We start from the raw sequence: 17,345 nt of genomic DNA on the forward strand, positions 1-17,345 counted from the left end.
TGTATGAAGTTTCAGATCAATCACTTAAGGCATTGTCCATTTCTGGCACATTTCCTGCTTGGCCAGGTGGTGGCGCTATGCCAGACAGGCCCATTGGGTGTCTGGATGTCATCATAATCATAATATCATAATAGAAGATTCTGACCATTCATTCAATGCACTGTGACTTTATGACACATTTCCTGTTTATATGGTGAGATATTGAAACCATAATATATTACAACATATCAAAAATCCCTTCACAATTTAACATCAGCAACATCTTGGCATAATGTGTCAAATTTCACATGAATCTGACAAACCGTCTAGGAGGAGTATGTTCAAATTGATCATGTGCCATCAGTATAATTGTCATTCTTTCTGTTGCCAGTTGGTGGCGCTATGCCAAACATGCATTATGGGCATGTGAATATTATCATTAACATGGTCTTAAAAGACCTGTGAAATTTTAAACATTTCAAGCCATGCATGGTGAATTATGACACATTTATTGTTTATGTTGAAGGGAATTAAAATTAATAATTTCGCCATTTCGTCAAATTACAACATATCAAAAAAAGCTTCACAATTTAGAATCAGAAACATCTCGGCGTCATGTATACCAACTTTGACATGAATCGGATCAACCGTCTAGGAGAAGTACGTTAAAATTGATCATGTCCACAACGCACAAAATCCCAATTACCTCACTTCCTGTGGGCGTGGCTAATGGCATGTTAATACAAAAGTTGATTGTTTTTGGGAGTTACACACACCCACCATATTTGGTGTGTGTATCTAAAACTATATGCCAACCACAAGTCACAGTGACATAAGGGGGCGCTATGGAGTTCCTGGGCAACGCCCGGTGCCAAGGCTTTTCCCCTGTGTATTTACATTACCTCTTGACGTGTGTGCCAAATTTCATGCGTTTTCACCGATGGGAAGCACCTCTTTTGGCATCACAATTCATCACATTTTAGTCCGCACAAAATCCCAAATACCTCACTTCCTGTTGGGCGTGGCTAATGCATTGTACATACGAAAGTTGTTCATCTTGGGGAGATACACACACCTACCGAATTTGGTGTGTCTAGCTGAAAGTATGTGCCAACCACTGGATCAATCACCTAAGGGGGCGCTACTGAGTCACTGGGCCACGCCCGGGGCCAAGCCTTTATGCCTGTGTAGCCATTGTGATACCAGATGTGTGTGCCAAATTCCAAGACTTTTCATCCATGCTAACCACCTCAAAAATAGCAAAAAGGTGAACAAATAATAATAATAAACATAGCCGCAAGCGGCAATGGCGGGCCCGAGCACCTGCGGGCCGCAACCCGTGACATGTCGGAATCCAACAAAGCACCGACGTGGTGCGTTTGTGAAATGTACATATTTGATGCGTGTGCTATTTGTTTTTGTATTTTATTTTCTGCCACATTTACTCGCTTGGCAAGGTGGGGGCGCAATGCAAGGCAGGCCCATTGGGTGTCATCATAATCATAATATATATTAACCTGAGAAATTTCAGACCATTCATTTTAAGCAAAGAACATTTCTGATACACTTTTTGGTTGGCCAGATGGTGGCGCTATGTTAGGCATGAAAATTACACATGTGAATATCATCACAATAATGATATCCAAAATGTTTGTAAACTTTCAGATCAATCACTTAAGGCATTGTCCATTTCTGGCACATTTCCTGCTTGGCCAGGTGGTGGCGCTATGCCAGGCAGGCCCATTGGGTGTCTGGATATCATCATAATCATGATATCTATTAACCTGAGAAGTTTCAGACCATTCATTCAATGCACTGTGATTTATGACACATTTCCTGTTTGTGTGGTGAGATATTAAAATCATATCAAATATATTACAACATTCCAAAATCCATTCACAATTCAACATCAGCGACATCTTGGCATAATGTTTGCCAAATTTCAAATTAATCTGACAAACCGCCTAGGAGGAGTATGTTCAAATTGATCATGTGAAATCAGCATAATTGCCATTCTTTCTGTTGCCAGTTGGTGGCGCTATGCCAAACATGCATTATGGGCATGTGAATATTATCATTAACATGGTCTTTAATGACCTGTGAAATTTAAAACATTTCAAGCCATGCATGGTGAATTATGACACATTTATTGTTTGTGTGGAACGGTATTAAAATTAACAATTTCGCCATTTTGTCAAAATACAACATATCAAAAAAAGGCTTCACAATTTAGAATCAGGAACATCTCGGCGTCATGTATACCAACTTTGACATGAATCGGATCAACCGTCTAGGAGGAGTACGTTAAAATAAATCATGTCCACAACGCACAAATTCTCAATTACCTCACTTCCTGTGGGCGTGGCTAATGGCATGTTAATACAAAAGTTGTTTGTTTTTGGGAGTTACATACACCCCCCAATTTTGGTGTGTGTATCTAAAACTATATGCCAACCACAAGTCACAGTGACATAAGGGGGCGCTAGCGAGTCTCTGGGCCATACCCGGGGCCAAGCTTTTTTACCTAGCTGCTTTGTGTGACACCTGATGTGTGTGCCAAATTTCAAGACTTTTCGATTATGTTAACCACCTCAAAATATTTGCCAACCACGGGATCAGTCACCTAAGGGGGCGCTAGCGAGTCCCTGGGCCACGCCCGGGGTCAAGCTCTTGTACCTAACTGCGATGCGTGACACCTGACGTGTGTGCCAAATTTCAAGAGTTTTTGACCATGTTAACCACCTCAAAAACAGGAAAGCAAAAAAGTGGAATAACAATAATACAGAATAATAATCCTTACAAAAACAATAGGGCCTTGCGCCCTTCGGTGCTCGGGCCCTAAATATAGCCGCAAGCGGCAATGGCGGGCCCGAGCACCTGCGGGCCGCAACCCGTGACATGTCGGAATCCAACAAAGCACCGATGTGGTGAGTTTGTGAAATGTACATATTTGATGCATGTGCTATTTGTTTTTGTATTTTATTTTCTGCCACATTTACTCGCTTGGCCAGGTGGGGGCTTAATGCAAGGCAGGCCCATTGGGTGTCATCATAATCATAATATATATTAACCTGAGAAATTTCAGACCATTCATTTTAAGCAAAGAACATTTCTGATACACTTTTTGGTTGGCCAGATGGTGGCGCTATGTTAGGCATTGAAATTACACATGTGAATATCATCACAATAATGATATCCAAAATGTTTGTAAACTTTCAGATCAATCACTTAAGGCATTGTCCATTTCTGGCACATTTACTGCTTGACCAGGTGGTGGCGCTATGCCAGGCAGGCCCATTGGGTGTCTGGATATCATCATAATCATAATATCTATTAACCTGAAAAGTTTCAGACCATTTATTCAAAGCATAGAGCATTTCTGGCACATTTCCTGCTTGGCCAGAAGGTGGCGCTATGCTAGGCCTGTGAATTATGCACGTGAATATCATCACAATAATGATATTCAATATTTTATAAAGTTTCAGATCAATCACTTAAGGCATTGTCCATTTCTGGCACATTTCCTGCTTGGCCAGGTGGTGGCGCAATGCCAGGCAGGCCCATTGGGTGTCTGGATATCATCATAATCATGATATCTATTAACCTGAGAAGTTTCAGACCATTCATTCAATGCACTGTGATTTATGACACATTTCTTTTTTATGTGGTGAGATATTAAAATCATATCAAATATATTACAACATTCCAAAATCCATTCACAATTTAACATCAGCGACATCTTGGCATAATGTTTGCCAAATTTCAAATGAATCTGGCAAACCGTCTAGGAGGAGTATGTTCAAATTGATCATGTGACTTCAGTATAATTGTCATTCTTTCTGTTGCCAGTTGGTGGCGCTATGCCAAACATGCATTATGGGCATGTGAATATTATCATTAACATGGTCTTTAATGACCTGTGAAATTTAAAACATTTCAAGCCATGCATGGTGAATTATGACACATTTATTGTTTGTGTGGAACGGTATTAAAATTAACAATTTCGCCATTTTGTCAAAATACAACATATCAAAAAAAGGCTTCACAATTTAGAATCAGGAACATCTCGGCGTCATGTATACCAACTTTGACATGAATCGGATCAACCGTCTAGGAGGAGTACGTTAAAATAAATCATGTCCACAACGCACAAATTCTCAATTACCTCACTTCCTGTGGGCGTGGCTAATGGCATGTTAATACAAAAGTTGTTTGTTTTTGGGAGTTACATACACCCCCCAATTTTGGTGTGTGTATCTAAAACTATATGCCAACCACAAGTCACAGTGACATAAGGGGGCGCTAGCGAGTCTCTGGGCCATACCCGGGGCCAAGCTTTTTTACCTAGCTGCTTTGTGTGACACCTGATGTGTGTGCCAAATTTCAAGACTTTTCGATTATGTTAACCACCTCAAAATATTTGCCAACCACGGGATCAGTCACCTAAGGGGGCGCTAGCGAGTCCCTGGGCCACGCCCGGGGTCAAGCTCTTGTACCTAACTGCGATGCGTGACACCTGACGTGTGTGCCAAATTTCAAGAGTTTTTGACCATGTTAACCACCTCAAAAACAGGAAAGCAAAAAAGTGGAATAACAATAATACAGAATAATAATCCTTACAAAAACAATAGGGCCTTGCGCCCTTCGGTGCTCGGGCCCTAAATATAGCCGCAAGCGGCAATGGCGGGCCCGAGCACCTGCGGGCCGCAACCCGTGACATGTCGGAATCCAACAAAGCACCGATGTGGTGAGTTTGTGAAATGTACATATTTGATGCATGTGCTATTTGTTTTTGTATTTTATTTTCTGCCACATTTACTCGCTTGGCCAGGTGGGGGCTTAATGCAAGGCAGGCCCATTGGGTGTCATCATAATCATAATATATATTAACCTGAGAAATTTCAGACCATTCATTTTAAGCAAAGAACATTTCTGATACACTTTTTGGTTGGCCAGATGGTGGCGCTATGTTAGGCATTGAAATTACACATGTGAATATCATCACAATAATGATATCCAAAATGTTTGTAAACTTTCAGATCAATCACTTAAGGCATTGTCCATTTCTGGCACATTTACTGCTTGACCAGGTGGTGGCGCTATGCCAGGCAGGCCCATTGGGTGTCTGGATATCATCATAATCATAATATCTATTAACCTGAAAAGTTTCAGACCATTTATTCAAAGCATAGAGCATTTCTGGCACATTTCCTGCTTGGCCAGAAGGTGGCGCTATGCTAGGCCTGTGAATTATGCACGTGAATATCATCACAATAATGATATTCAATATTTTATAAAGTTTCAGATCAATCACTTAAGGCATTGTCCATTTCTGGCACATTTCCTGCTTGGCCAGGTGGTGGCGCAATGCCAGGCAGGCCCATTGGGTGTCTGGATATCATCATAATCATGATATCTATTAACCTGAGAAGTTTCAGACCATTCATTCAATGCACTGTGATTTATGACACATTTCTTTTTTATGTGGTGAGATATTAAAATCATATCAAATATATTACAACATTCCAAAATCCATTCACAATTTAACATCAGCGACATCTTGGCATAATGTTTGCCAAATTTCAAATGAATCTGGCAAACCGTCTAGGAGGAGTATGTTCAAATTGATCATGTGACTTCAGTATAATTGTCATTCTTTCTGTTGCCAGTTGGTGGCGCTATGCCAAACATGCATTATGGGCATGTGAATATGATCATTAACAGGGTCTTCAATGACCTGTGAAATGTAAAACATTTCAAGCCATGCATGGTGAATTATGACACATTTATTGTTTATGTGGAAGGGTATTAAAATTAATAATTTCGCCATTTCGTCAAATTACAGCATATCAAAAAAAAACTTCACAATTTATAATCAGGAACATTTCAGCGTCATGTATACCAACTTTGACATGAATCGGATCAACCGTCTAGGAGGAGTACGTTAAAATTGATCATGTCCACAACGCACAAAATCTCAATTACCTCACTTCCTGTGGGCGTGGCTAATGGCATGTTAATACAAAAGTTGATTGTTTTTGGGAGTTACACACACCCACCAAATTTGCTGTGTGTATCTAAAACTATATGCCAACCACAAGTCACAGTGACATAAGGGGGCGCTATGGAGTTCCTGGGCAACGCTCGGTGCCAAGGCTTTTCCCCTGTGTATTCACGGTACCTCTTGACGTGTGTGCCAAATTTCATGCGTTTTCAGCTATGGGAAGCACCTCTTTTGGCATCACAATTCATCACATTTTAGTCCGCACAAAATCCCAAATACCTCACTTCCTGTTGGGCGTGGCTAATGCATTGTACATACAAAAGTTGTTCATCTTGGGGAGATACACACAACTACAAAATTTGGTGTGTCTAGCTGAAAGTATGTGCCAACCACTGGATCAATCACCTAAGGGGGCGCTACTGAGTCCCTGGGCCACGCCCGGGGCCAAGCTTTTATGCCTGTGTAGCCATTGTGATACCAGATGTGTGTGCCAAATTCCAAGACTTTTCATCCATGCTAACCACCTCAAAAATAGCAAAAAGGTGAACAAATAATAATAATAATAATAATCCTTTCAAAAACAATAGGGCTTCGCACCTCTCGGTGCGCAAGGCCGTCCCGGCCTCGCGCACCGTCGGTGCTCGGGCCCTAATAATAATAATAATAATAATAATAATCCTTACAAAAACAATAGGGCCTTGCGCCCTTCGGTGCTCGGGCCCTAATAATAATCCTTACAAAAACAATAGGGCCTTGCGCCCTTCGGTGCTCGGGCCCTAATAATAATCCTTACAAAAACAATAGGGCCTTGCGCCCTTCGGTGCTCGGGCCCTAATAATACTTAAAACAGGGATCAATCAATAGCCTAATGAAATAAACAATGAAAATGAGGGGGGAAAGCAATAATAAATGATAATGCCCATTCAATCAATAATATAATAACAAAAACATGGTAAGACTACATTAAGGAGAATATCAATAATAAACAATGTCAAATTAATCAACAGCCTATAATGAAAATAAAACAGTACTACTGCATACAAACCATAATGTATAAGAAGTGCTTAAAAGACCAAAAACTATCACAAGAACGAAGAGCACTGGGCAACTCATTCCACCAACATGGAACCACTGAGGAAGACTTTTGAATTTGACCTAGCATTTAAGACTGGTCGACACAACAGACGCTCATCAGAAGACCGCAGTGGGCGGTTGGGGATGTATATCTTGATCATTGAATTAAAATAACAAGGAGCAGATCCAGTCAGTGTCCTATAGGCCAAAGTGAGAGATTTAAATTTAATTCTGGCTACTGTAGGGAGCCAATGAAGAGTAACTAGGAGAGGAGTTACGATGTGTCCTCTTTGGCTGATTGAAGACCAGTCATGTTGCAGCATTCTGAATGATATATCACACAAAAGAAATAAAAAAAAAACATTTAATATTGATTTAGTATCAACCAATAATTATTCTGATATTAATATTCTTGTAATGTCTACATCTTTGTGCAGGCTACAGTTAAATACTAAGCAATGGCCTCTGACTTAAATACCAAGGCAGTTAAATGACCGTGGTATGGTATAGTCTACGTGATACACAGGACTACACAGTAAACCCATTTAAAAAGCATAATCATCTCAGTATACCCATTTAAAATAGGCAAGGATACGTATTTAATAACATTTGGGGTTGCTCACAGTATACCCACCACTACAACTAACTAACTAGACTACACCACTGGTTAAATGGCGTATTGCAATTTACAATTTGTGTGAGTTCAGGGGCATACAGAAAGTTGAAGTTTGGGTGACATCAATAAAGAAAATAGAAACAAAGGGATGTGTACAGCCTCAAGTATGAATGATGTCACATTAACAGAAGGTTCAGAGCAGCGGCAGACCTTTCTTGGTGCCACGCAAGTTATTGAAAGTCATGTGTTTTCAGAACGTAGTGGTGCTGTGCCATGTCCCATGTATAAGGGGCTTCAGATTGATCCAGTGACGGTGGATGATAATGTCAGGGGACTTGGAGAAAGGGGGAGGACATGCCACCTCAGACCACCCCAGTCAAACCACTTCACGTAGGCATTCCCTTGCTTGCAGACTAATGTAGACCATGGAGACCACCTTGCCGCCACCTCCAGTACATTCAGCCATCACCCATATCTTACCTGCAAAAAGGAAAGTTACAATAAAGTTAGTCAGACAATTTTACAACATTACAAAGCATCTAATCAGGCACTCAACACCACTAGTAATACCAATGAATTAATATGTGTGCAATAAACTTCACAGCCTACCTAATGTTAACTACACATTTAAATATGCGGTGTGAATGTTATTAACTTGCGTCAGCTTGAAAAATAACGTTATCAGTATGACTGATCATGGACGTTAGATGACAAACTAAGGTCTTTCTCAAATGTTCACCGATATCCCTGGGAAGTGACTGGTTCTTGGCGTAGTGTTTAATGCAGGCGTTTCATTTATCGATCATTCACTTATGCGGTCTACAACTACCGACCTACCGATCTATTTTTTACAGTCTATCTATGCTACCGACCTACCATCACAGAAGTAGCTCTAACAGAGGTGTCTGTCGTTAACGTTAGAAAAAATGCAACGCTGGCAAACTGGCTAGTAGTTACATTAACATGACTGGTAGATGAGGTCCATGCTTCACATTACGTTAACGTTAACTTGCGTTGCTTTATCACATCATACCGTTGCTTTATCACATCGATCATATACTGTACTGACTGTATAGTGTCATTAATCCCCATGTACAGTCAATGGTTACTCCATGTTGAGATGGCATACATTAAGATTGAGATATTTGAAAACAGCAACAACTAATAAAACCAAGTATATCATGCATCGACTCTTACGGGAGCTGTGTGCTAATCTTCACTTCAACGACTTAGCCTCCCGTTAACGGTAACGTTAATGTAGCTGCTAACGTTAGCATGTAATTCGCTGTCCGTATTTCTGTTGTTAGCTCATTAGTATTCACCATACTAAATTGTCACAGTCTATAACCAACATAATAAGCTCTCTTAGACGTATTTAAGAACACCACTAGACAAAAAAAACTTTTCAGTTGATACGGAACACTTACCAGACAAGAACAAACTGATTGTTGTTTGTACTGTTTAGCTAACTCACAGCCGCAAAATTCATCCAGCCAGCTAGCCTTCGGCGCAGAGTCGACCTGCGTTGTGGAAAGGAGAAGGGGGCGGGTTTCACTTGACAAGGGGCGGGTTTCACTTGACAAGGGGCGTGTTTAACTCGCTTAGTGGCAACTGAGTGGGCGTGCCTGACCGCGACTCCTCTTCACTGCGCATGCTTCAACTTTTTCTGCACAGCCGCACTTCAAATTGGCTCCAAATTTTCCAAGATGGCGTCGCCTCGGCAGCTTCAATTCCATAGAACACTGCAGAATGCAGCCACACAGTCCAGTTCTATATATACAGTCTATGGTCTATACAGTGCAATACTGAGGCTTTTCATGTATTAAAACTAGCAGCCTTTACATAAGCTCAGACAACAACTGAAAAGAGAGAGCCTTATGACTTCCAAATACTTCATAATTGTGCTGTGTTACAATCATGGGCTCTTGCCTTTTTAATAAAAAAAAATGTTTGGCAAATTCATAATTCAAGAATGTTAAGGACACTTAACTGATTACACAAAATCTACTGGATTAGAGTAATGATGAAAATGTACCTCTGGAAGTTGATGAGGTATCCTCAACTGGCACAGTGGCTGGTCATCAATCTGAAATCGGATGGGCTCTGATCGACCTCGGCGATGTCCCATTGGGATAATCCTCTTCCCTCTTAACCAGTAGAAATTTACTTGTGGGTCAGAATCTTTGGATAAAAAAAAAAAACATGCAAGGTTTCAGTTAAATCTCAACACACTCAATTAAATTTCCACACAGCGAAGCACCTAGCAAATTTCACTTCAGGGGTATGTACATCGACACAGAAATGCATTTCATTCATTTATCCAACAAATGAAAACAATTTATTATATGAGTTTGCCTGTTCATTAAGAAATAACAACATATTGTGATGGATAAATGAACAATCTAATAACCTTTGAGAACCTAAGTAGTATGTTGTCATAAGGTTTTAATTAAAAAGTTATATATTATGTTAACACCCCCATTGTTAAACAATTTAAATATCTAGGTATTGAAGTTTTCCCCTCCTTAAATAAGATTGTTAAACATAATTATTCAGTTGCTCAGTGCAATGTTTTGAAAGATATGGAAAAATGGATGTCTCTCCCCATGTCTATTCAAGCTCGTATTTCTGTGGTTAAAATGAATGTTTTACCCAGGATTAATTTTGTGAGCTCCATGCTACCTCTTTCTCCTCCGTATGGTTATTGGCATAAACTGCAATCAGCAATATCTAAATTTATTTGGAAAGGCAAAAGGCCGCAAATTAAGATGTCTACTTTACAGAGGAGGAAGGAGGATGGTGGCCTTTCAGTTCCCAACTTAAAATTTAATTTTTGGTCCTTTGTGTTAAGACCTCTCCTTTTCTGGTTTGATCCAAACGCCTCTGTTTCCTGGCGTACTTTAGAAAGTGCTATGACAGCACCTTGGTCTTTACATGATGTTCTCTTTGTTTCTGCTAAACAATGTCAGCTACGGTTTGGCCCCATTATCTCTCATCTCATCAAAGTTTGGAGATTGGTCGAAACATATCGTCATAATTCATGTAACTGGCACACTTTCTCCATTATTTAATAATAAAGCACTTTTGATTGGTGGTAGACCTATAGCGGCTCTACAGTGGGAACAGAGGGGGGTGCATTATCTAAAAGACATATTTACTGAGGCTGGCTTGTTACCGTTCTCTGATTTGCAAAACACATTCAGTCTGCCCCGTTCCTCTTTTTTCTTCTACCTTCAATTAAGATCAGCACTTAAAGCATATGGTGTTCCCTGGCAAGAATCTCTGCCCACCCATCCAATCAGACAATTATTTTCTGTACAGTCAAAAACCAAGGGTATGGTGTCATCAGTTTCTGGTGATACCTCACCGCTTTGGCCTCCCTGTAGAGAGGATTTGGGAACGTGATTGCCCAGATCTGGTTGACGAAATTGATTGGCATGACGTATGGTCTAACATCACAGAAGTCTCACGCAATCCAGACCACCAGCAGATCCATTACAATTTCGTTTATAGGACTTACCTTACCCCTGTGAAAATGCATCACATGAAAATAATCAATAGTCCTTTATGTACTTTCTGCCCACTAAAAGCTCAAGGTACATATCTCCATATGATCTGGGATTGCTCTCCTGTTCATCAGTTTTGGAACAACATTGCATCCAATCTATCTACCTTGATTAATAACACTGTACCTGTTACTATTAGTGTTTTGATTCTGAACGACCTGTCAGTCTTGAACGTCTCCAAAGTGCTGAAGCGTGCTGTATATGCTGGACTTACAGCTGCTAAGAAAATGGTTGCAACTCGCTGGAAACCACCTCATGATCTGTCTGTACGGACATGGACTCTACTTTTCTTGGATGTCGTCTATATGGAGCTCTCTACAGCGCGAATCAATGGAGCGTCAGAAAAAGACACAAGACACTTGGCAAAATATTGCAGAATCTTTAAAACGTCTGCTGTAGGCCTATGCTAATCCTTTCTGCTTTGGTTTGTGCACATCTGATCTGTGTAATATTTGTCCCTCTATAAGTGTATAAGTGTTTTTTCTTTTCTTTTTTGTTTTGTCTGTTTGTGCTTGTCCATCGTTGTGTGCTTGTTTATGTTTTTGATATTGTGGTGTTTTTATGTCTCATAATTATTTAAGTAAAAAGGGGTTTCTAAAATTCAGTGCATTGTCAGATGCAGAAAAATCAATACTAAAGATTTATCATCTTTTTACAAATGCCTCTTGGATCCACGAATCCTCAAACCTTGTTATGAATACTTGTGATGGAAATACACATGGTCATCTTGTGAAATACCTTGATGAACTGAATTTTAGAAACCCATTGTTTCTTGAATATGTTCCTATATGACATTCATTTTCCAACTTCTTTCCCAGATCACATGGAGACAAACCTAGCGTTCATGGGCTTCGTAAAAACCTTTCTCCGAGTGAAAACATCATCATTCCGCGTCATTTACGTCACGTAATGTGTGAGTCAGAGGTCGGAAACTGGGGCTAGATTTTGCTAACAGAGTTGCCCAGTTAGGGGCTCGTCATCACTTTTGTCGTCACGTTGTAGTTCGTTTGTAGTCCATGTGGCCTTTCATGTCCAACAGTTTTAATGTGAACTTGGGAATTTGCCCTTTTTATCACTTGAAAAGCTGCATATCTTTCTTTCACGAGCATCTTACACTATATTTTAAGCAAATACAGTTGTTTGTTTAGGATTAGTGAGTGTATGTTTTACCCTTTGTTGTGGCATCCGTGTTTGTCACACATTCGATGGCAAAGCACTTGAACACTTGCTGTCGGAAAAACAAAGTAGCCATGGGGGCGGTCCTTGTCATTCCGAGGTGCTCTGAATGCACCAAAAGCACTGATCTTCATCTTGATGCTCTTTGTCTATGTATCACAGAGGACTGCATCCAATGCATATTTTCCCCTTGGGGATCAATAAAATATCTATCTATCTATCTATCTATCTCTCTCTATATATATATGACGATGGATATAGACTTTGCCTAACCAGCTGGCTAGTAATTATTAAAGTACTCACATAGGCACTGATAGATTGAAGCTGGTGTAGAAAGCTCGTTACAAAGATGGTAATTATGCTAAATCCTCTTGCTGCATGTATGATGACCAGTCAGTCTTATGTGTGTATAATTTACTTGATCAGTTTATTTTCTCTAAATAAGATTTATGTATGAGTAGTATGTTGTTCATGTTGCAATAATTATTTGGACCAATTCAACTATGAACCATAAACTGTGTGTTGAGATTGGATATGTGCAGCAAACAAGTGACTCTCTTACTCTTACATTGACTTATTAAAAGAGTACCACATGTGGTGCAAAGTGGTACTGCAGATCCAGTACAAATTCAGTGGATTTATAGACAATATTTAAAAAAAAAAAAGAAACTCAGCAACAAGCCCAAATTTTGGGCAGATGATCCTCACATACAGAATAATATATGATAACATTAAAAAAAAACCCTGTTAACTGTTAACATGCTCTGAAAATATGAAAATGATAATGGGACCTTATCACTTACATTACAAGGACCTTATAATACATATATGAGTAGGAAAAAAATCTGATGAATTTGTGTCACATACTTTTTGAATGAGAAGCCCTAAAAGGTGATGATGTCTTTTTACATTATGAATTTATAGCCATTTTCAGAGCTTTGCAGAGGAGAAAGTACACAAGATACGTCTGATCCGATTGGATTTTTTAATTCAACAGAAAAATGTACTTCTATTCACATAGTTTCACTAATGTGTGTGAAATACCAAAAGAGCCAATAATGTTGGAAGTTGAACAAAAAGGATTGTTCACCACAATGCTTAAAATAACTTGAAGTTTGAAAGGCCTGTAGTTTTGCAACGATTAGTTATACATTATACTATTTAAGATCTATGCATGGATTTGGTCAACACACACCTGTGATTTTTTTCAGATTTTTTCAGAGAGGGTCACCTGCCAAATTGTGCTGAAATTGGGTGATTCACATGGAACTAGAAATGCAATTCCGAGGAATTACACGAGGGGATGCAGTCTGCTGGTTAGGGTGTTGGTGGGGCTGTTGAGCTTGCTGCTAGCTGGTTGGTAGGGTAATTGTGATACCTGCAAAGGTGCTTTTGGGGTAACCAAATTTGATTCTTGTGTGACATGGTATTCTTGAGATATCACACTCAAGGTGTTTTTGACCTTGACATTTGACCTTCAACCTCCAACTTCAACTCACTTCATCTTTGAGTCCATAAAAACACTCGTACCAAATTTGAAGCCTGTACGTCAAGCCGTTCTGGAGATATAATGCTGAATGCATGAGATATGGCTGGGACTTTTATTTTGACACACAGGAAACACTTTAACAGGATGTGTAGTTCAGGTAGAGCTAGATTGTATCAGAGAATGTCTAATAAGGGGAGAACCTTCACTCTCGGAACTCTTCCGGTGTGGTACTGCATCTAGGGGCGCTCGCGGGCGAGTCCAGAATGAATGGAGGTCTATGGAGCTGTACCCCTCAAAATCCACTTTTCTCGGGATATATATTTTTTTCAAGTAATTTGAATATTGTATTCGAAAGGGGAGACAAAGACAATACACTTGGTATTGTATTATATTTTTTAAAGTCACTTAATTGTTCTAAAAAGCCTTTCAAACGTGTCAATGACGTCATTCATTAGCATGATCATAGCATAGCATAGCATCAATGCTAGCGTGTTATGGGCAACAACGACCCAACCTGTAAGAAAACGAAAGGACATGACTCCCGGATTATTTCAATTTTGATTGATAATCCATATCCATTTTGCGAAAAATAAAATAAAATCTGAGGGTTTCAGTTGTTAAATAGGTGAAAACAATAAATGTAGCCATGTAGCTCCATAGGACCCCATGTATTTTGGACTCGCCCGCGATCGCCATCTAGGTGAACTCTGGTGAACTGCAGCCAAATTCGGTTTGTATGGGATTAATAGAGTGGGGAGGCTCTCCGTAGACGGGCTCTGATTGTATGCTTAGAACAGGGGTGTCAAACATGCGGCCCGCTAGATGGTTTAATCCGGCCCAGACTTGTAGAGAATACATTTCTGACGATGTCAACAAAAAAAAAATCTCTAGCCCATTCCTGTGAGGAGTTATGAATTTTCAAAGAAATAACCGAAATGCTCAATTCAGCCGCTAGGCGCAGCCAAAAAACAAAAAAAAAAGTTCGGAGTTGACTGGTCCTGTGCTGTCAGTTTGGCTACATTGTCGGGAGAAAAGCAGGCGTTGCGACAAAATTCAGAGACAAAGTGCAGCCTGCAAACGGAGGACAAGATGTTTGGGCATTTTATTGTATTTTGCACCAGGAAGTGTTGTGTTGTAAAACACTAAACTTGGATCATGTTAAAGTGTGGTTGTGCAAACTGTAAATTTAATCAGGTCGCGAGGTCTGACTCACCGTCAGTTTGACTGTTTTCTTAGCTGTAGTACGGTGGTTAAGCCGAGGTGCCATACTCAAGCGTTTCTTTGAACTACGAGAGGAAATTGGACAGTTCTTGGAGAAAAAAGGCAGACCAGTAGCAATTTAAATGCCCGGAATGGGTGCAGGATCTGGCCTATTACACAGAACCGCCACCTAGCCTACAAAATTATTTGATCTGATGTAACCTAATCGTATCAGTTGATCGTATTGCTCATGCACTGCTAACTTATGTTTGTTAAATTCATTTTTATTTTTCATACATTTGCACATTTACATTTTTAAGGCAGAATGTTAACTTTCTTCATAGCTCCCACTTGAGTTTAGTGTGGTGAGTTGGTTCAGGTGGTCAGATGTAAAAATGTAGGCCTATCCACTCAACTATAAAAATAAACCAGTTGTTTATGAGAGTGAAATGCATTTTATTTCAATTTCATTGGCCTCTCTGAATAAATGTGTAATAATCTAATATATCCCTTGTGATTATGTAGGCTACAAATGTAGGCTGAAGGGTAAAGCATAGCCTACTGAAAAAAACTAAGCTGGAGATTTGGAGTTGTCAAAGGATGTTTTGCAATTATTTCACTGGTCCGGCCCACTTGAGATCAGATGGGCTGTATGTGGCCCCTGAACCAAAATGAGTTTGACACCCCTGGCTTAGAAGCTGAGACAGTTGGAATCCTCACAGGTGACACCTGTGCCAGTGTTCTGATTAGCCTGGGAACTGCTCTGAGAACTACTTAACGAGCGCAGCTGGCTCTATTATGACATCACAGCCCCCATTCAAGTCTATGGGGGAAAAATACACTTTTAATTACAAAAAGTATAAACTTCTCAAAAATGAAAAACGGATAGGACGGTAAAGCCTGGGAAGATCTACGGAACGGTGTTTCAACCAAATTTGTACGTTAAGCGGTTTTGGGCTGAATAGCGCGCACAAAAAGGTAAAAAGGAAAATAATAAGAAGTTTTCGGATTTCAATAGAGGGGATGCATCCCCTCTAATGACCCAGTAGGCCGTCGGAGGTAGCTTAATAGTTATACTACTACAAAATTGTATAGCGCTTTTCATGGAGAGAGCTAATGTAACAGATGCCATGAATGAATAATGTAATGTAACCTTACCAAAAGCGGAGGATCGTAGGTTTGGATTCTGCTTGGCCAGGATACTCGCCATACCACAGGTCAAATTCTTCAGAAAAGGAGCCATTGTGTGCTGTAGCTGTTTGTGAAGAATATCCTGTCCTTTCCTGACTTGACAGTTCTCCTGTAGAAGTGAACTGCAGACAAGGTTACGAATCTCTGCTAACGAGGCATCTTCATTCTGAGGCAACGTGGTCTGGCTACCTGCAGATCCTTCTGTCTCATTAATTGGCTCGGAGTACTTTTGAGGAAGCCCAGTAATATACGCAGTCTTAGTGAAATGTTGATACCATTTATCTGCATTCAGGGCGAACGTCTGCGGATACACCACATATTTCATCCGCTGGGATTTTGTAAGTGATGACAGTTTATCCTTCACGCTGCAGTCACGGAGGTGGTCAAAGAATTCCGCCACACGGCGCCGTTTTGCGGATCGACTTTTAGCCGTAAATGACGGAAGAACAGCGGGATACCTTGCCATGCTTTCGCAAATATTTGGGGTACCTACACGGACTGGTACCCCAGCACTACTGAACCGCCGAGCAAACAACCTTACCATGGCAGCCATGACTGGATGTTACCAGCAACTTCCGCTTCTAGCTTCAGCTCTTCCGCTATGTGACCACCACTTCTTCTCATTTCCTCGTAAAATCCACTAGACACCTGTCATAGCATTACCGCCCCCTACAGTGTAACCAATGACAGTATATTTATTACTGAACCAGATTTATTTTTATATCTGACAAGTTTTATGTGGTGAGAAGTTATGCTTGTAGGTGAGAGGCCAACATAAAAGTGCCTGCCTATACTATGAAAATTGGACAGTTTAGGAAGTTTGTTAATATCAAAATTACATTGAAGCAAAAATTATATTCCATCAACTTTCCGGAAAATAAAATTTGGAATGAAATACCATAACTTGTTTTTATTTTCAATGTAATTCTTAATTCAGTTTACTCTGAAAATGATATTTGAAGAATGAAAGTCTAGAACATTAGGCCTCCCTGATCATATGAGTTGCCTACAGTATGACCCGATTATTTAGGTAGTGAGGTTTGTTCCTCC

General features: G+C 40.1%; 1 protein-coding gene across 1 annotated transcript in view; it reads right to left on the reverse strand.

Annotated features, from left to right (window-relative positions):
• Nucleotides 1–16,885, reverse strand: part of mrps30 (mitochondrial ribosomal protein S30) — a 30,898-nt gene extending 14,013 nt beyond the window's left edge. The window contains exons 1-2 of the mRNA XM_076269784.1: nucleotides 16,263–16,885; nucleotides 9,709–9,854 (exon numbers count right to left, since the gene is read on the reverse strand). Coding sequence (XP_076125899.1) covers nucleotides 9,709–9,854; nucleotides 16,263–16,848 — 732 coding nt within the window. The 5' untranslated portion in view covers nucleotides 16,849–16,885. The remainder of the gene's footprint in view (nucleotides 1–9,708; nucleotides 9,855–16,262) is intronic.
• Nucleotides 16,886–17,345: the final 460 nt, after the last annotated feature.

The sequence above is a fragment of the Alosa pseudoharengus genome, unplaced genomic scaffold (assembly GCF_046254945.1).
Source record: "Alosa pseudoharengus isolate Yale_2024_CS ecotype anadromous, Long Island Sound unplaced genomic scaffold, YU_APseudo_1.1 YU_APseudo_1.1_scf_6, whole genome shotgun sequence".
NCBI lineage: Eukaryota > Metazoa > Chordata > Actinopteri > Clupeiformes > Clupeidae > Alosa > Alosa pseudoharengus.